The sequence below is a fragment of the Plectropomus leopardus genome, chromosome 19 (assembly GCF_008729295.1).
Source record: "Plectropomus leopardus isolate mb chromosome 19, YSFRI_Pleo_2.0, whole genome shotgun sequence".
Classification (NCBI taxonomy): domain Eukaryota; kingdom Metazoa; phylum Chordata; class Actinopteri; order Perciformes; family Serranidae; genus Plectropomus; species Plectropomus leopardus.
Window position 1 is genome coordinate 14,924,426 of NC_056481.1, and position 21,547 is coordinate 14,945,972.

Here is a 21,547-nt window from a genome sequence, read left to right on the forward strand (position 1 = left end):
CATGGTCGAGGAAATGTGATGGTCTGGGTTTTTTTTTGATGCTGGTAAATTGTGAGATTTGTACAGGGTAAAAGGATTTGTAAGTCTGTAATTGCTGTATTTGGAAGAGTCTTTGATGACCGCAAAGTATGAAGGGCACAATGACTATTTCACATTTTGACTATATTTTCTATTGATCTTGCAACCTATTTGATGAATACTGATGTGAGTTTACAAGGAAACATCATATTTTCTGCTTGACCCCAAATGATTGAGCAGCAGTGTAAATAATGAATTAATCATACAAATTAAGTTGACCTTTTTCCTATATTCCTGTTGCCATTGTACTTACAACCTCCTTGAATACTGAAGAATCAAGATTTATGTAGAGTTCGACTTACCCGGGCTCCGGGGAGTCAAAACATCTGTAAATAAGACAAAAACAAAGCAAAGATGCACAAAGTAAACAAACAGATTGACCAGAGAACGCTAAGGTAAAGCTTATCAACATATGTTGTTTTTCATAAGATATGTCCAAGCCAAAGTCAGTACTGATATTCACAAAAACCTGACTCTTAAACCTGGACTGTGCAACTGCTAAGAGTTCATAGTGGCTTCAGAGTTGCCATTAAACAGTAAGCACACTAGAAAGTATACTAAGAGTAGCAAAAACATATTTAGAATCACTGGAAAGAGTGAAATTTGAAGTATAATCACAGTTTAAATCACTAACTTCTGCCTCATTGAGATTCCCCTTGACAAGCTCAGTGGTCGTTATAAACAGACACCTTGACCAGTTGTGTCCAGGAAACATGAGTGCTGCCTTGGTGTTGCTCTCGCCCTCTCTATAGTAGGGCAACCGCATTGCTCAGAGAGGCTGTAAGTGCAGGTGGTGTGGTCACCCTCTGTGATCTTACCAACATAAGTGCAACCTATTGATCCATGGTCAACCCGGAAAGCCCATCGCCCGGGTACATTGACATTGCTACTCAGTCGGAAATTTGAGTTAACGTCTGTTGCGCTGTCAGAGAATGATCCAGGGATGGAGCAATGATGAATGGAGTCAACTGTGTCATAGCCAGCCTGAAAAAAAAATCAAGCTTATTTTTGTGTTGTAGAATTAAAAACCTGTCTGTAATATTCTGCAATTATTTATTTTCTGTTACAGAATTTGAACAAAAAAAGATGATTTGATTTCCAAAATGATGTGTTACAGCTTTTATGGTTCTGACCTGTACTCTGTACTTTGTTGCAGCTATTATCCCATAATTCATCAGGACAAATGAGTAGCTTCCACCAGAGATCAAGACTGCTTGGGCAGTGGTTTCCTGGGGGGAGGGTTATAGAAATTCACAATATGAGATGTTTATATTTTTTAGGGTGTTAAAACATTTAGAACAAGTTGACTTACCGTTCCTGAATTTGGAAAGTAGGCCACTTCATACCATGTTGCAACAAAGACCCAGTTGGCATTAAATTTCAGTCTGGGAAATACTGGTTTATGTCCTGTGTAGCTTGTTGGAGGATACTGCCGCTGGTGAATTGGTCGTAGTAGATCTGACCTCTCTGCCTGTTATCGAGATCTGCCCAGAATGGAGCGATGATGTCTCTTGGTCCATTCATGGGAAACCTCACAGCTGTGTAGTTTCTCCATGGATGGTCAAATGTCAGGTGTCCGTTCTGGTTGACCTTAAAACAAATATTCGGGTAAACCAATTCTTAATATCAAGGAATCAGGTGATGCTGACTTTCATCTTTGATAAGTGCATCTCACCAAACACTGGCATACCTTGCACTGAAAATGTTCAAACAATATTGTCCATCAGTATTTTTTTGGTGAATTCAAATTCAGCAAATGTGATTACATGGACATGAATAACCCGTTTGTGAGGCTCATCCTGGTTATGATCATCAGTGTTTCCCCGAGGTTTACTCGATTTGGAAAGCATGCCCTGTCACATTCATTTTCTATGTACTGTATTCATCTATTCCTTACTTATTTATTTATTAATTTGTTCATTCTTTCATTAATTGATTCATTTACCATGTTCAGTCTTGTAGAGCCAGGAGGAGTGTATCCTCTCTGACAGCTGGCATTTTTGTGTTTCTCTTAAAGAAAATATGGTGTTTCATGCTTACACTTTTGGATACTCCAAAATCCCACTCATAAACAGGTTATTAATTTGCATGTAAATGCACTGATGTCTCTGTTTTGCAGTTTCACAACATGTTGAAAGTTATGACATAACTAGTGGTTTCTCAAAGTCTAAAAACATTTAGATGTTGTTTTTGAACAATAAAGCTTTTACATACATAAATCTGATTGTAGGTCCGCCCAAAATAGACAAAAGATTGTTGCAAGGTGGCTGGAGGAGGACTGTCATCATCATTTAAATGGCTTGTAGTTCCTGACACTGGGTAGAGGGGTCCTAGGAAGAACAAAATTACACAGTCACTTAACAGTGAAGATTGATACTCTAATTTTTGTAGGCTTTTTGGTGGTTTTACTTACTTAAACCTTGGGTTCTTTTCGTTTGTGCATTTGTTTTATGCATGATATTAAGCTATTTTGCTTTATTTTTGACTCCTCAGTTTTGCAGTTTAAGGAGCATGTCATGGGTTGTAGTTTTATCATAAAATAGACAACACATAGCAAAGCCAAAAAGACATTCAAATAAGTTACATTGAAAAACGTTGACACACTCTGAAAACAAACTGTGACAGTTTTGCATAACTTTAAAATGAGAATTTTTTTTCCTATAGAGCTCATTAAATGTATACTATAGCGTTCCAATATCAAGATTTTAATCACCATCACATCACAGTTGATCAAATGGTAATGGTAAATATAAAAATTTAGGTAATGTATTAAATGCAATTAAGCAACAATTTTATGCATGATTGTTATGATTAACCAATTCAAAACCAACAGTCACACTAATAATAATACAGCATTTATTAGAATTTTAATTAGCAGTTATTATAATAATAATAATAATAATAATAATAGTCACATGAGCATATGACATTTACATAATAGTGAGACTGACATGGTAAGGGAATTTTTTTTTCTTGAGTTCAACTTACTTGGGCTTGTTGGAGTTGCCATGCCTGTAAATTAAATAAAGATAAAACAAAGATGCACATGTAAATAATTAGATATAACTTGAGAAATATCTGTGACTACTGAAATGTTACTAGCACTAAAGCATTAATGTAAAGCTTATTCTTCTTTTAAGCTTGGGGTCGACGTCTGGTGACTGCAGTGGCCAAAATACCAGCTCAGTGCTTCTTTTGTAAATAGTTCTGAAACAGTTTGGGGCTTCTCTTTGGTTTATTGGCTTGTTGTAGGAGGAAGATGGCTCCAATTGAGTGCTGTTCACAGTTTTCCTTATTTAATATCCCTTTTACCCTGTACAAGTCTCCCACTTTGGCATCACCAAAGAACTCCCAGACCAACACATTTCCTCCACCATGTTTGACAGATAGCGCCAAACCCTCCTCCAGCATATTTCCATCTGTTCTGCGTCTCACAAATGCTATCCAAACACCTCAGATTTAGATTTGTCAGTCCAAGACACTTTTTCTCAATCCTTCTTTGTCAAATGTCCATGTTCTTTTGCCCATCTTTATCTTTTCCTTTTATTTGCCAACTCTAAGTTATTTTTTTGCTACTCTGCCTGTAAAACATCAGCTTTCTGGAGTTACTGTTGGTGTTGAGACTGGGGATTTTGCTTGTACCATATATTTTAGGTTAATTGTTTCTCAAAGAAGAGCATTTGTGAAATGCGACCACATGGAAAGATGCTGGAGGAGTGCTTGACACTGTCTATCAAACATGGCTGAGGAAATGTATGATTTATTCAGGGTAAAAGGATTGTAATTGCTGTAAATGGAAGACTTTCCAACTATGACTATGACTATATTTTCTTTTCATCTTGCAACCTGTTTGATGAATACTGATGTGAGTTTACATAAAAACTTAAACATTTCTGGGTGACCCCAGATGATTGAGCAGCAGTGTATTAATTATCAGTATTAATTGTTTCATACAATATTCATTTGTTCTCTTTCCTATATCCCTATTGCCATTGTACTCACAACCTCCTTGGATGCTGAAGAATAAGGCTGGAAGAAAAAATGGTAGAAGACCAAAAATCCCCAAAATCGGTGAAAGCATTTCTCTCAGTGGACTGAGCAGATTGATCTCCAAAACTTGTGGAACCCGCATGTCATCAGTCACAGCAGGTTTAGAGGGAAAACTCTATCTTCAGTCCTTTGTCCGAGTGACGTAGTGTCCCCCAGCAATAGACTGAGACTCTCTTCTTCTCTAAAATCCAGAGTTCTTATACCCTTTTAACTGTCCCAATATGGACAATCCTCCATTAGATCATAGGTCAGCACAAGGTTTACCACGAAGCGCTACAGATTGCTGGAACCTTTGCAACCCCATTTCTCGTATGCCTTAGGTAATAATCCCTAAATTAGGTTATGACTCAGTGTTAATAATTCCATCTGTTTAAATTCAGGTACTTCCCTCTTTAACAGCCATGTTTACCAGCTTGGCGGTCTCTGTGCTTCCGTCCAATTCTTTCACTTCCCTTCCCAAATATTAGCCAAGAATTTGGAACTTTTCCCAATTCATGGGACCTTGCAAAGATACTGTAACTTCACTCTAAATACACTTTTAATTGTGATTTTTTAAAGTCTGGCCCTCAGAACTAAAGTCATAATTTTTGCAATTGTATTTAATGCCTCATCAATTGCATATTTTTTCTGGATGGGTTGAAATTTTTTTAACGAACATAGTAACCTTTAGGATAATTTGCAGCATGTATTCATGTTGTTGCTTAACATTTAACAATAATCAAAAATATTTTGGCACATGAGCACAGAAGACTTTTTAAAATTACAAAATTAAAATCTCTACATAGTTTAAAAATATTTTGCAACCATGTTTTTATTCTGTTTAGTATTAATACAATTTTATCATATCTCCAAGTTTTTTTAGTGCTGCATAAAAAGTTGAGTCAGATCTTATAAAATGTAGGTTTGGATTTGTAAATCCCACTTTTTAACATATTTTCCCAAGTATTATTTTAATTTCCTGTAAAGTTATTTTAAGGGAAATTGTTTATATTCATTGCAAAATTTTACAAATTTTAAACTACTGATTTTTCATACTTTTTCACTGGCTTTAATGTTACACTCGGCGATTTTATTTCATAGGTAGAAATTTGTGATATAATAACTTAAAGGTTTCTCTCTTTGTGTGATAACTGTTGAGACAGTATTTCATTGAATTCAGCAAATCTGCAAGCTACAGCTTGTAATTGCTGGGTTTGGAAATACATATTGCTTGCCTTATTTGCCTGATTTTAATAATTATCTATTGTTTCATGTATATTATATTGACATTTTTAATGATACAATTGGTTACTTAATAGAAATAACTTTTTGTCATATTTTCTGAAACAGTCATTACATACACACAGAAGTACATGTCACAGATATTCTGTGGGGGAAAAAAAAATCAAGTTCCCTTTCCCACCTTCTGTTTCTAATGGCATTTAATGTAGTACAGCTCATGGAAAAAAACTAGTCGGAGCCAAAGACTCTGTCGCAGCTGTCAATCGTATCAATCACTGCTCTTGAACTGTGCTTAAACTACTGAACTAGGCAGCCAGCGCTTCAGAAACATATTGTATTGCACTGTTTAGCTGATAAAGTTTGATCCAGACAGTTGGTCGTGTTTAGTTGTCGGCTGTTTTCAGCAGCAGTTTTTGCTTTTTTTTTTTTTACTTTTACAGCTACATTGTACAGTTTTAAGAAACTTAACCACCACATAGCTTGTTTGAAACCCTCAAACACTTAAATATGGGCAGGGAAGTGTTAGTGGAGTCAAAGTAAAAAAATATCCCAAATGATCTATGAACATACCTACCAAAAGATGCGTATATATCACCTTGCTTTGTTGGCTTTAAATGTGAACTGTTGGCTGACAAATAGAACCCATGCCAAAGAGATAGATTAGGGAACCTGCAATGTGTTGCTACTTAAAAGCAACCAGCATAAGCACAAATGCTGCTTCTTGCTTCCTTAGTGGGTGTATTAATATTGCCTTGACAGATGATTATTTAAGTACCACATCAATGATCATACTACAGCTTTGTGTTGCATTCTGTATTTCCACAATATGTATTTCCACAAACATGCACGCAGTAATTAAATGTCAATTTCAGTTTATGATTTACTGCATTTTACTTAGTCCTTTCTAATAATGGTATATCAATGCAAAGGGAAATACAATTCATAAGCAAAGCTAAGTTTCTCTTGCATATATGATTTATTTAGGTCTACATAAACCTTAATCTTTTCTAAATATTGACACTGTAATTTCGAATGGCAAGCTTGTTACATGATTTACTGTTCTCTGAGAAAAATTTTGTTATGGTGTATATATCCATCGTTTTACTGTATTTCCTCTTTGATCTTCCCAGAGTTGCTGCAGTCATCGCGGAGATTATCATTTTGTCTGCAAAAGAACAGCCAAAATTAATCCAAAATCTAACTCTATATCATCGAAAAGAATACAGTTGTTATATGGGGATAAAAACATATATACATACCCTGTATTTATCAAGCGCAACATGCAGAGGTCCAAGCATGAGCATTACAGTGTCGTGGTAGGATACGTCTCTCTGACCTCTGTGGTGAGTGTGGTCGCAGTGCTGCAGAAAAACCAACAGCATTTAAGGATTTCATTGATAATCTGACTGGTGGTCACTTAAGGGCTCTGCAGCTCAAAACAAGGCACAGTTCAGCTCAGAAATCAAACTTGGTGCTTATGGAGTACATGATTATTTTACCAGTTTCAGTACAAATACACACAGTGGTATGCATCTTCAGTCCAGACTCAAACCATAGATTTGAGTGCGTGTCTGCCAATTTATTCTTAAGCCCCCTTTACACTGCACAAAAACAAACAATTACACTCACTAAAGTCTGGCTTTTTAATGTAAAAGGATAGGTTCCAATTGACATTCATACCTGGGTCATATTATTCTACAGTAGTCACAGATATTAATTGGCTCTGGCTCTTGATTGGCATTGATGAAAACAAAACACCCCGATGAAGGCACTAATTTAAGCCCCTTAACTGGCAAAATGCAATGATGTGCCTCCACTAAGTTCTGTACAGCTCTGCCCAAGCAGCACTCGAACATCGATCCACATTAGTCTGCACCAAGTTTGTAAGAGAGACTAAATAAGAAAGAGATATACAAAAATAAGTAATCACCGTAAAGACACCCAAATACACATAGAAAGGCATACTCGTGTGCTGCAGCTGTGGTCTACAAGGCCTTAATCCTGTATTTCCTGTGTTAGCCTTGTGATACACTGGTGACCTAGAGTCTTGCACTTACCAGTTTAAGATTATAAAAACCAAGATATGGATGAATAACACTTACAGCTGTGCAGCTGTTGTGTTGCACAAGACACAGGTGGACTTGGCAGTGCAGGTAGATGGATGGAAAATCAGTAAAGGCGAAAATCTCGAAGGAGAACCGGGCCACAGTAGATCTGCCATTCTGAACTATCTGTACTGTATCATCTACTGGATTAGGACACCTGGAAAACAGGGAAGATGGTGTATGCCACAATGTTACCAGGGTAACAGAGTCAAATTATACAAGAACACACGGGTGAAGCAAGTGAAGGCAAGAGTCTGTCTATCATGGAATCTAAATTAAATTCATTCTCTGCTCAGTGTGATAACATGTAATGGACTTGCAAAAGCTCCCTTACTGAGATATAATAAGATCCCAGCGGACAGAATAGCTGGCATTGTTGACAGGTGTCGCCCAACAAGAGTCTAGAACAGTGGAGAACTGCCGTTCATCGACTCCCTCTGTCTGCACCTCCACAAACAGCCTCTGGTCAATTTCCATTTCTACGTTGTTGCTGGTCAGGGGGAAGCTGAAGCCAGCATCCTGGTAGGGGATCATTCTGATATGATAGTGGCCCCGGCCGGATGGAAGCTTCTTCCTCAAAAGGCTGCGAAACAAAAAACAAAACAAAAAAAAAGCGGAATATGACAAGACTTGAGATTTTTTGGTAATATATACAATATGAACAACGACGTGCTGGAAAAAAAATCATGCAGGAATAAAAGTTTTTGTGTTTTAAGGAGCAACAAAATCTAGGTAGATCAAATGTTTTTAAAATTGTTATTTAACACACATTTTTTAAGCTATTAAAACAGTGTGTTGAGAAATGTGTCAGTAAAATAAATGCCAGGGAAACAGAAATGTTTTAGGGTATTAATCCTGCAGTTAAACAGCTTCCCCTGATTCGGCTCTAACCATTGCCTGTCCATATACCTGTTTCTGTCCATATGAAAAGTTTTGATTATAGGAAAAAAAAAAAAAAAACCTAAAAAAAAACTACTGTAGACTACTAATAAACTAAACTTCTAAATTAACAAAAGTAACAATGAAGTTAGATAAAATTCTCTTTCAATAAAGCAAAAAAATGTTACAGTAAAGTAGAATTCTGTTTAAATAAAAGTAAATTAAGTACTGTTAAAGTTAAATAAAATACTGATATGATAAAGTAGAAAAAAAGGAAAAATGAAATTAAGTAAAATACTGTTATGATAAAGTTAAATAAAGTACTGTTATAATATAGCTGAATAAAGTATGGTTATCATAATGTTGAGTAAAGTAGCGTTATGATAAAATTAAATGAAATACAATTATGATGTAAGAAAACAAATCGGAGCCACTCTGCTGTCAATCTGAAACTCTGGCTTTGCTGTGATCACTGTTGATGTTACTGCTGTGAACTTGAAGCTTCTGGTCAACAGTTTGATGTTAGCAGGTAGTGTAAAGTTCGAACAGCGTTGTTGAACATGAGGCTTTATTCACTGCAATCAATACTTGAAAGTCACAGTGGTGTTCCATTGTTGCAAAGTACAATTAAATATTTTTGTCTAGAGCCCTGCAGACACGAAACACAGCCTTGTAATAATGAGAGTAGTGTGGTAGAGAAAAGAACGTAATCTGGATGCATAGGAAAGTGTGTGTAACGTATCATGTTTTTAAGTCCTCTTTTTTTCCTCTGGAGAGGGAGAAAGAACCAAAACTCCCAAGAGATTCTCATGCCTTTGGATTAAAAAAAAACAAAAAGCTTGACATTTAATTCTCAGTGTATATGATGTAGTCATATTGTGTGTCCCACGTGGCACAAGATACAATATATTGAATATAATCAATATGCCAGCCATCCCTAGTTAAAATATTGGCAGTTATCAAAAGATTTGTTGAATTACCTGCTGGAATACATCGCTATTAACTGATGCTCGAACTTCGATGTAGATGTAATTTGCACTTTTGAAAATATGCACCAACTGCTAAAAGATGCTATTATGACGGTTACCTCTCTACAGGGTTGATGCCCAGATCCATAGAGAGGGCCTGGTTCAGAGGATATTCACAGAAAAAAATCAGGCTGATGTTCAGCCCTTCGTCAGCCTGGATTGCATTCTCATAGCTGAAGTGCGTTCCATTGCTCTTTAAAATGTAGACATTTGAAAAAGTGTAATTAGTATATTTCAGATGCAATCTGTCCTGCACATTCAGATCTACAATGTTCTTTAATCTGCATTGGTTGATAAAAATAGAATTTGCAGACTGTACCTTGAGAGTTGTCCCACACAGCTGGTCGTCGTTGTTAAAGTGGAACACCAGGCGTCCGTCCTGTTGAGTCCCTTTACAGGAGACATCTTGAAGGTGGAGAGCACTTGGATTGAAGCCAGCTTCAAACAGCTGGCAGCGCGACAGTGATATTGTGCCTGAACTACTAACACAAGTGATAGAGGAGTCTAGGAAAAAAGATGAAAATAGATTTTGTTATGTGCAGTGTCCAGACTGGACCATGGAAAGTTTACTGAATATGCTCTATTTTGCCAAAGGTGCAATAATAATGCACCTGTACTCAGGCAATGTACACTATTTACTCACACGCTAACCTTGTTATTACTGATATTAAGAAAATACATTTCAAGAGGAGGTCTCACCATAGCTCTCATTGTTTGGACGAGGATATTGCTCATCACAGAAGCAGCCATAAATACCATCCCTCTCACCACACCACTCATAATCCATGCAGTTCAGCTCATCACAGGGGTCTGACTTAGCTGCAGATATAGAGAAGTGTGGATGAGACATAAAGGGGTGAAACAGAACAGGTAACAAAAAAAATACAGCTTGTAGAGGATGCAAGAACTGTTGATCACTATAATTTTCCTCATGCATTAACTTAGATATCCATTATCCCATTGCAAACTTACCACACTGCAAAGCAGGGCGCCACTCTGGGATGTTCAACCCCAAAACAGAGCAGGTTCTCTCATAGGCGGAGACTGCAGAACACAGCATGCCATTGGCTGGAGTGTAGCAGCAGAGATCATAGACGCAGGAAGTGAAGAACGGCTTGGGGTCAGAGTGCAGGTGACAGGTGCTGAATGGGCCGCTACTGTTGGTGATGACACTACAGAGCTCAGAGTATTCTTCCATGAAGGGACAGTCGTTCAATCCATCACAGTTGTCTTCATCTGTGAATCCACATCTGGAAAAGACAAAACACAACCTGGCTGACTTTGTTTTTTTCCACAACATATTTTTCTTAAATATCTTCTGGTGTTACTGGGATTTAGTATGGACAAGTATAAATACATCTTCTGTATGTAGTGAAAGATTTTAATGACGTTGTGATGCCACTTTGTGTAAGGAATTCCCTCCGAAGGTTATTTATACAAAACCGTACCCTGGTTGGCTTGTTGGTGACTTCCAGCTGTGTCCAAAGTGGTTGTCATTTTGGGCAGATGTGCCATTGGGCAGGACTTTGTCATCTGCAGGGTCACTGTTGAAGTTTCCACACATCCCAGTGACTCTGCTTTGACGATGGTGGCCCACTCTGACCAGTAAAGTACTCTGCCCATCAAACTGGACTATCAAGTCATCAGCACTGACCACGATGTAGTTTTCCTGCCTTACTACCTGAGCTAATGTTCCTACAGTGGTGGGAAGAGATACCTCACTTCCATTTACCTGGAGAGATCAGAGATTAGAAAGAGGCAGACATAAGGCTTTTGTTTTTGCACTAGGTTTACACCAGACGGATAAAAAAAAGTTGTATAAAGTCATAAAGACTTTACCTTCACTCTTTTGTTGGGTCCAATCCTAACATTGACACTTTCAGGCTGATTTGTGAGGTATATATCCACTGCTGACACAAATGACACACGGTTGTTGCCACGGTGATTATTGGTGGCCACGACTTGAAACTGGGTTTCGTTGGTGTCGTGGCTCAAACTTTCAGTAATGATGTAAGAGCATGTGCCCTGGAAATGAGCCAGTGCCCCATCAAAGGTGTCATAGTGTGGGTCCCCCCACACAGTGCAAGTAGACATGGCATCATAACAGCCCAGCTGACCATCTCTGATGGTGCACTCTTGTGTCGAAGTGCAAGATGCAGCAGAGCAGCGCAGGTCATTGGGAGCATGACACTCACATCGCTGGGAGCAACCTTCTGTCCAGAAGGACTCACCAGCCTGCAACATGAAAAGAGTAAAGAAGAGTTTCTCATGGAAATGTTGCATATTGTAACCATGGAAAGTATTAACAGGAAATTGACTTACATTGTAGTAGAAGCCTGCATACTGACAGCCACAGCTTTCCACAGGGACACATCTCGTCCCGCTCCTGAGAAAACCTTCGTCACAGAAACATCCCTCAGAGCAACCCTGCTCACAGGCAGCATCAATGCTGCTGGCACAGGTGCGGCCGCAGTCGGTACCACACAGCTCATAATGGCTGTGGGGGGTTTCACAGTCAGGTCCTTTTATGAGTGAGAGGAGAAGTGGCTATTAGATGATTATAATAACCAAAGTCCGTTACACAGAATTGTGAGTAGACAGTTGTTCGGGAGGCATGTTAAGAAAAACATAGATTACTGATATTAGTTTCTACGTAATTTTTTTTATGCGAGATAGACTGCTCAACTTACTGCAGGGGGTGTTCTGTCTCCAAGGGTAGATTCTAACATTAGCAAACTGACAGACACTGACATATGTCTCAATGGCTCTGCATAGAAGATCTTCCCACTCATCTCCTGCCCAACAAACGTCAAACACACAGTCGTTAAAATATGGTGCTGGGTCCACCTGCTCATGGCAGAAGCTGAGAGGACCGTCAGCTGCTTGAATCACATCACATTGGGCTTGAGCAAGTAGCTCATCGAGGCACATTGGGTCACAATTGGACCCACACCCATCACTGCATGTGTCATCGCCCTCCACTTTCCAAGCTGCCCCAAACTCATCTGGAGTGGTGACCATCATTCCAGATGGGGTGTGGAACTCATCATTTGGGTTTCCATTGAAGTTTCCACAAAGTCCACATGTTTTTCCGCTGCATTGATGAAAATGATCAAATATCTTAATGTCACGAATCAGATGGTTATTTGAAAATATATTTTTTCCAATTCCAGTTTTTGCTCTTGAATGTAACATACCTGTAGTTTGCAGGTAAAGAGATAAACACTGTGCTATCACCATCATAGCTGACACTGAAGCCAAAATCAGCACTGACAAATACATAGAATCCACTTGAATAGATTGACACCTGACCTTTATTCAAGAGAACAGGCAAATTTTTAGTTTCTCCGTTTACCTAAAAGAGAGTTTGAATGGAAAATTAGGTGAGTTTTCTAATTTTGTTGATCCTCTGACAGCCTCATAACAAAAATACAAAAACATATCAGCAATTTCTAATAAGAATAACACATACTTGCAATGATCTCTTAGTTGTCTTCCTGTATTATTTACGTAGCCTTTGGAGAGGCTATAGCTGTCAAATGTTTGCCAATTAGATTGAATCTAAATTATTGCTTTTAAGCAATCGTCTGATGAGTAATGTCAGATATTATTTTAACAACTTACTTGAACTACACCAGGTCTGTCTCTTGACATATGCACTCGATAGCCCCACACATTGACAAAAACTTCAGCTGTGGTTGAAACTTGCCGCCCATTCAAAGGCTCATTTTTAGCTTCCACAGAAAATTGGTGGAGTCCATCAGTGGTGTTACAAAGGGTCACCAGAGTATAGCGGCAGGTTCCCTGGAAGTCATAGGCCTTGCCATCAAAGGTGAGGTAGTGAGGGTCACCTGAGGCAGAGCAGGTGCCATGATGGTTTGGATGGCAGCCAAACTCACCCTCCACCACACGACAGGACTCGTGGGGACCACAGGAGTTGGGGACACAGTGGACTGCCCCAGTAGTGCCATCACAGGTGCACAAGCTCTGACACTCCTCACCATCCCAGAACTGTTCACTCCCTTGGCGATAGTGTCCTTGGTGATAGCATCCGCACCCTGTTGGTGGCACACACTGGTTGCCATTGAGGACAAAACCATCATCACACTGGCAACCCTCCTGGCATGCAGTAACACAGTCAAAAGGGAAGGAGAGACTGAGACAGGTGGAGGGACAAGACGTTCCACAGACTTCATAATGGCTGTTTCGAGGGCAGTATTGCTCTAGAGACAAAACAACAGATTAAATAACACGTCATTAGATATTTTAATACCATATCCAAACTTAATCCAAAAAAAGAGTGTGCTTACTACAACCAGTTGCTTTTCTCCAGTGTTCTAGGGCTACTCCCCTAAGTTGACACATTAGTAGTAATCTTGTAGGACCTCACATAGCTCTGAAGCAGGATCTTTAGAGGTCTTAATGATCTTCAAACATGCATCCACATTCTGCTGTGGGTCCACCATGTCCCAACACTGAGTAAAAGGCCCATGTAGTGAGCCAAGAATCTGACAGTACTCACTAGAATTGTTGTTCATCGTAGAGTTCGGATTTACACTTTCCACACAGTGTACAGTGAGGGAGCCATCTCGCCAACTGTCCCCAAAGTCCTGAGAGCTGTTGACCAGAATGCCATTGGGTGTACGGAAGTCGTCATGCGGTTGACCATTGTAGTTACCACAGAGTCCACCCAGGGAATTACTGTAGATACCAGGTGCAGTGACACGCACAAAGTGAGGCCAGACTGTCTGCACAGTTACACCAAAGGAGGTACGAAGGATGATACTGTGAATGTTGCTGTGGTAGATCTGGATTCTGCTGGATGCTGAGCTGAACGGTAGTCTGATCCGCTGACCGTCAACCTACAGGGCCATTGAGATTCATCCTTTGTAGTTAACAAGATTTAAACAAAGGTACTATGTGCTGTTAAATATTCAGAAGAAAAGATTGCATCATTTAGGAATCGTAAATACCAGTAATAATATTCATGACGAAAAACTTTTGTCATATATCAGTTATCATTTTGTCACATTTGCCTACATTAATGTTCAGATCTGAAAATATTCTTTTTGAAAAGTTACATCACTTACATGTATTCTGCCGCTATTTTCCATCTCAATGGACACATGTACTCCCTCTGCCTCAAACTTAAGCAACTGGGCAAAACTGTGTTGGCCTTTAGGCACTTTTTCTGCTGTCACCACAAAATGTGGGTGACTAGACAATCCAGTTACTTTGGCAAGAGTCAATCGACATGCTCCAGGATACTGGTATGTCAGTCCATCAAAAGTTTGATATGTCCCTGGGCCTCTTATCCAGCATGTTGCATAACTGTTAGGTCTGCATCCTCTTTCCCCTTCCTCCACCCTGCAAGACTCTTGTAGGCCACAACCATGGGACTGGCAAGTCATGGTGCCATAACTGCAGCTACAACGTCTCCCACAGTCCTCATCTAGTATTACAGTGTCTCCAGAGCGGTAGTAGCGACCCTCAAAGCTGCAGCCACACTCAGCATGAGGGACGCAGACTCCAGCACTGAGGATGTAGCCTGAATTGCAAATGCAGCTTTCCTGGGCAGGGAGAGGACAGTTGTGGGTAGAATTGGGATTGATGCAAGTAGCTGGACATCCTGTGCCTTGGGACTCGAAGTGGCTGTTGGCTGGGCAGGAGATTTCTAGACACAAGAAAACATTGTTCTCGACATTAGGGACATTTTACCCAAAAGGATTATTAGAAAAAACGGTGATTGATGGACAGACATACCACAGAAGCCTTGTCTCCTCCAGCTTGGGAGCTCTATACCATTCTGTTGACACTGACTTGCATACACAGTTAGGGCTTGGCACAGAATAGGTTGGTACCCTTCTCCCACACACACATCATAAACACAACTCTCCACAAAGTTCTGTGGGGGAAGTTGCTCATGGCAAGCGGCAAAAGGTCCAGAAATGTTTGAGAGCATACCACAATGGGCATTGTTGTTGTATAATGCTATCTCAGCATCAGTGCAGGTAGTACAGTCCAGACCTTCACACTGTGGTCCACAGTCAGGCTCATTGTCTCCTGATGCTTGCCAACTGTTTGCAAAAACCACATCAGAGCTCACCAGCTCACCTTGGCGGGTTCTGAAGTCATCTCTGGGATCATTGTTGAAGTTTCCACACAGGCCACATGTTGCATTCTGGTAAGTGTAGGGCACACTAATCCAAGCATAATGATTGGTGTCATAAGACACATCCAAGCCAAAGTCAGTGCTGACAATCACAGAAAAACCTGACTCATAAACCTGGACTGTGCCATTGTTAAGGGAGATGGGAGTAGCCACAAAGTTGCCATTAACCTGTGAGCACAACAGCAAGCAAAAACATAGTTATACATTTTTTTAACTAAATAAAAATATTACAGTATGTTTAGACTTGGTTGTCCTTGCTAACCTTTGCCTGACCACGACGTCCCTTGACAATCTCGATTGTTTCATTATAGACGTACACTTTGACCAGTCGTATCCAAGACACTCGAATGCTGCCCCGGTGCTCGTTCTTGCCCTCTACTCTATAGTAGGGCAGCCCGCGACCACATTGCTCTGAGAGAATATAAGTGCAGTTGCCTTGAAAGTGAAACAGTCTGTCATCAAAGGTATAGTAATGTGGATCTCCAATTATGCTGCAGGTGCCTTTCTCCACCGTCTGGCAGGAGAACCGAAAGTCAGCAGGTTGGCAGATTTGGGAAAAGGTGCAGGGTTGGCTGTGGCACTGCAGGCCTGCTGTGGTGCAGGTGCACTTCTGTGCACAGGTACTGTCGCTCCAGAATGAGTCACCCAGCTGCACAGGTTCACCTTGAAACGAAAAAAGAAAAATTTCAAACCAAAGCTTAAAAACAAACCAACTCACAAAAATACTTTTTTTTAATCCAATTTAAAAATAATGATGCAAGCAACTCTAAAATCTTTGTAATAACGGACAACAAACTACATATCTATCTATCTATCTATCTATCTATCTATAGATAGATAGATAGATAGATATACATGACACATAACTGTTCCTGCACAAGTTAAGTGTTCTGCTAGTTGTAAGCTTTACAAATAGTGCAAATAGTTATATACCGAAAAAGATAATCATGACATGGATGATTACATTACGTGACTATGTACATAATATACAGCATAAAGGATTTATATTGAAAGTGACTAGATATGTACAGATAAGTTACAATCTATATTGGGAGCAATGGATTACTTGGCGTCACAGGGTTATTAGCAGTGTATGACTGATTTAAGTGTGTATCAGTGTTGGCCTGTAAGAAAAAACTGTGATGTGTGGTTACTTTGGTGTACACTTTCTTGGTCATTGTTATCAATGTTAAGGTCAACATCCTTGTAACGTTTATCAGTTACAACGAGCCATTTGTGCTCTCCCTATGTATCAGATCCTACCATTTAAAGAACAGCCTGTTGATCCATGGTTTGTCTGGAAGGCCCATCGACCGGGTACGTTGACATTGCTGCTCAGGCGGAAATTTGAGTTGGGTCCTGTTGCAGTCACAGCGAATGATCCAGGGATGGAGAAATAATAAGTGGAGTCGATTGTGTCATAGCCAGCCTGGAGTACACAACAAATGTTATACAGATTAAGACATTTGAGCTAATTTTTTAGTTTCTGATTTTGTTGTAATTTTGGAATATGTCTCTAATATACTGCAGTCTTTCAATTTCAGTCAAATCAACAGAAAAACGTGGTGTTTTTCTTAATTGAGCTATCATAGCGCATGTGGTGCTGACCTGTACATTGAGAGATGTTGCGGCAATTGCCCCATAATTCATCAGCACAAATGAGTAGTTTCCACCAGAGATCAAGACTCCTTGGGCAGTTGTGCGCTTGGGGAAAAAAAATGTTTATAGTACTTCATAATATGGAATGTGAGTATCTTTTCACCAATTAGAACTTGTTGACTTACTGTTCCTGAATTTGGGTAGTAGGCCACCTCATACCAGGTTGCAACAAAGACCCAGGTGGCAGTGAAGGCCAGTCCTGGGAAATACTGGTTTATGTCCTGTGTAGCTTGCTGGAGGATGCTGCCGCTGGTGTACTGGTTGTAGTAGACTCGACCCACCTCTCTGTTGTCGAGATCTGCCCAGAATGGAGCAATCAAGTCTCTTGATCCATTCATTGGAAACCTCTGAGGTATGAAACTCTCCCATGAATTGTTAAATGTCAGGTGTCCATTCTGGTTGACCTGAAAATAAATACGTGGGTAAACCAATTCTTACTATCAAGGAATCAGGTGATGTTGACTCAGCATAAAATACATTTCATAAAAACACTGGGATTGTTTGGGAGGCTTATCAGAATGTATAGCTTTGCAAACACATTGTAAGTCATTAAGTAACCAAGGTTTTCTCAAAGTCTACAAAGTCTGTATTTTGACAGTTTTGTTTTTACATACATAAATCTGATTGTAGGTCCGCCCGAAATAGACAAAAGGCCGTTGCAAATTTACTAAAGAAGAACCTTCATCATCTGTTCGAATATTTGTAGTTCCTGACACTGGATAGAGTAGTCCTAGAAAGAACAAAATTACACAGTCACAATAAAAAAACACTGAGGCTTAAAGATTGATGGTCTAGTGTTAATTAGTCTTTTCAGGATAATTTCATTCGCTCATTTGCACTCATGTTTAATGCTCTTCGTTTTAGATTTATTGGTAAAAGATAAGCTCAAAGTTTTCTGGGGGTTTAAAATAACCATTGAAACATATTGAAAACAAACTACTGACAATTTTGCATAACTTCCAGATGCTTTACTGAGAGTTAGAATTGTATTCTCTAGAACAATTTATACTGCACTGATCCAATATACATCATTACACATCTGACCTAACAGCGGCAACTTGAATCATCATGCCAACAGAGAAAGTCAAGATTTATTTAGATATTAACTTACCTGGGCTCTGGGAAATCACAGAACCTGTGAATTATTACAAATGAAGCAAAGATGCACATTTAAACAAACAGACATAAATCAGACATGAAAAAGTTGATTACGTAAAACATGTTAATCATTCTCCAACATGAATTAAAATACAGCAATCTGAACATAAATATATACACTGCTTTTCAAAAGCTTGTAGTCTATGTTTTTTCATGCTGTGAGTTGTAGAAATTTTCCCTTGCAAATAAATGCTATACAATGGTTCATCCAGACTTACAGTTGAAGGAGCAGAGAGGCAAATATTCAGTTAAATAGGAACAGAAGAAAAAATCACCAGTCATTGGTAAAAACTGTGGCTCAGCATCTAAAAATGTGCAGGTTTAAACGGGAACTGGTCCCTGTCAAATGCACCAAAGAAAAGAAGATTCACAAAATATTTTGAGCTCATTTGTACCGTTTAGAAAAAGGTTGTTTCATATTCACACATTAGCCTCACCTGACATCTATACAGGGGTCATAGACTGAGCGAAAGTTTTAATCATTTCTTTATTTATTTTTAGCCAAAACTATTTCAAATGTAAATAATTAATATGATGTCCACATTATAGAGTTTTTCTCTATGTTAAAATATTCATTATTGAAGTACAGAAGAAAAAAATAGGCCTATAACCGTTGATTCCAAACTTTTGAACAGCAGTGTTTAATAAATGAAATGACATTTGATCAACTACTTACTCATCATCCCACAAAGAAGCACAGGCAACAGAATTTGTCGTGCCATTCTCCCAGGCAATTCAGATCTGCTCGCCCAACATTATTTAATTTTATTAGTAATGATAATACAGTACTAATTATTCCAATAGTCAGAATTAAGAATATGCATTTGCAATTAAAATAAATTAAGGTCCACTAAAGTGAATAATTACCTTATGATGCTGTCCTCTTCTCTCACCCTTTTGTGACAGCAAGGCCTGTATACGACTTTATACCCTAAAAACTGGCACAAACCCTTTAGCCTGTTTTTTATCCGTTTCAAATAGGTCAGAAAAGAAAAATGGATCTTGCTTCCTCCTAAACACCAACCATGCCACATTGTCCAAAGAGAATAATGAATATCATCAAACTGTGTTGAGGACAAAAAAATGTTATTAGACGCTCTGCCAAAGTTTTTTCAGTTCTATAAAGTTTCAAGTTACTTGTTCCAAAAGATAATTTATTAACAATTTGTGATATCGCCATTGGGATTAAACCACAAATGACTGCCAAAGCAATGGCCTAATTTCCTTTAATGCAACCTGTCCAATGATCCTGTTCACTCTAAAGACTAAAAACTGCAGAACAGCGAACCCTTGTCAAATGGGTTGGTTAATATTTCACACCATGTATTCACCTTCTCATTTGTTTTAGTGTTACAAAAAAATCATGAGCAATTGCTCTCATGGGATCTGGACTGTGAGGAGGCATTGTGTCATTTGTGTTGCTGTAGTTGTAGTAAACTTAAAGCAATACAAATTCCATGTGAAAAGAGCTTCCAGTATAATATTTTACCCCCAAAAGATAGATTAACTACATATTCAGGTGCTTTCAAGGATTTCATGGTTACTCAGGCAAGTAATAACAAAAAATTCCCAAAATAAATCTTCATTTGAGGTACCTTTTGTGAACACCGTCTGTCTTTAAATTGAAATTTCCAAAGACACAGCCTCTTAATGAAAACTTAGCGCTTGTAAGCAAAGTTTGCTTTGCTTTTACAGTGCAGTGTGGGAATTGTTAAGGGATCCAGATATTCTGTGTACCGGAACAATGTTGAAACTGTGATACCCGAACAACTCACTACTGCATTATGGGCAGCACATATCAACATCTGATAAATCACAATAATATTTTGTTACCCACTGCCTTTTTAGCATCTCTCTAGTGGCCTTCTTTGGATGGCCGAGTACCTTCTTCAGATTTCAGCCTGCTGTTATTGTACTGCATTGTGCCCACTTTTGTCCCTGATGTGTTCAGAGAAAGATGCATGTCCATGCCACGCATACACCTTGTTGCCAGTGTATTAGGCACGCCTAGCCAAATCTAGCACACTCTAATACAAGAGTCCTGCTCTAAAGTCTATCTTTGTGACAATTGTAATGTTCAGTTTCTGTTGTGTCAGATAGGTGTTTATTTAGTTTTTTGTGCTGTTGAACTGTACAAAGAAGTATTGCTATTATTTAGCCAACCTAATTTAGTTGTTAAAGACGTGGTGTTAAACACTTGGGAATCATATTTTGACTGTTCATATGGTCTTAAAAGTTCATCTCTACTCAGCTAAAAGTGTGTTTGTCCAATATGCTGAACTTGTTGTGTTGTCACACATTTCATAACATTAACACATTTAGTATCTTAGCTTGAAGTAAAATTTGTAGAGTACAACAGAAAGTATTAAAAGTATTAAAAATATAAACAATGACACAAAACAATAAAATGTGAGGCACACATACATAAATAAAGGGCTAATAAATACTAAGTACCTATAGTGTGAAGCACAGACTGTAAACAGTAATGGACTTAATAATTGTGATGTCACCCACTGGTTTGTGGACTTCTGTTTTGGGGCCTTGAGTTTGAGATTATGACTGTTTACATCTTTTTTTTTGGAGGCAGAAGTGTCTTATTTGGTCATTTGAGAGGCTGTTGTTGTGGAGGAGGGAGGGTAGGGTCTGACTGAGAAGCCGAGGACACTTTCAGCTGGTGACCTGTCACTTAAAGGGCCCTGCCCTTATTTATGTGTAACTTTAAGCCTAAATTAAATGTAAACCTATATGTTATATGAAATTTCACCCCCAAAACAGTTATCAGTTAGGAAATAAGCTATAGAGACCAAAAACGATTTTTGTACATGGCTTTAATCATGTTCATTTCTTCTGTAAAGTTGAGCATTTTAACATAAGGATGTATAGAGATTGATTCACTCTAGAAACTAGCCTCAAATCAAAGAACTGCAGTTTTTGGCACTTCCATTTTGGCTTGATTTTTTTGTTTTTTCTCTAGAGGCTGCTGTTTGGTATGAACGTAAGAGATGCATTTTAAACTGATTTACTAAGATGTTATTTACATCATTTTAGAAACCTTTACATCAACAGCTGCAGTTTTCTGCTGGGGAACACCTCTGTCATAGAAACATCACTTCGAGCGACCCTGCGTACGAGTGGCAGTGCTGCTGGCACATTTGTGGCACACACTTTACAATAGTTGTCAATTATTGTGTATATTT

At 38.8% G+C, this 21,547-nt stretch overlaps 1 protein-coding gene across 1 annotated transcript; it reads right to left on the minus strand.

Annotated features, from left to right (window-relative positions):
* Nucleotides 1–753: 753 nt before the first annotated feature.
* LOC121959062 (alpha-tectorin-like) lies at nucleotides 754–19,072 on the minus strand. The gene is given in 30 exon segments (XM_042508243.1): nucleotides 754–1,062; nucleotides 1,212–1,307; nucleotides 1,391–1,464; nucleotides 1,467–1,668; nucleotides 2,293–2,408; nucleotides 4,077–4,107; nucleotides 6,609–6,710; nucleotides 7,452–7,611; nucleotides 7,789–8,037; nucleotides 9,421–9,554; nucleotides 9,681–9,865; nucleotides 10,061–10,180; nucleotides 10,334–10,611; nucleotides 10,810–11,093; nucleotides 11,201–11,596; nucleotides 11,684–11,883; nucleotides 12,052–12,455; nucleotides 12,559–12,716; nucleotides 12,986–13,584; nucleotides 13,672–13,731; nucleotides 13,734–14,223; nucleotides 14,452–15,035; nucleotides 15,125–15,701; nucleotides 15,796–16,196; nucleotides 16,797–16,962; nucleotides 17,142–17,237; nucleotides 17,318–17,596; nucleotides 17,807–17,922; nucleotides 18,304–18,333; nucleotides 19,030–19,072. Coding segments are annotated over 30 exon segments (6,939 nt in total).
* Nucleotides 19,073–21,547: the final 2,475 nt, after the last annotated feature.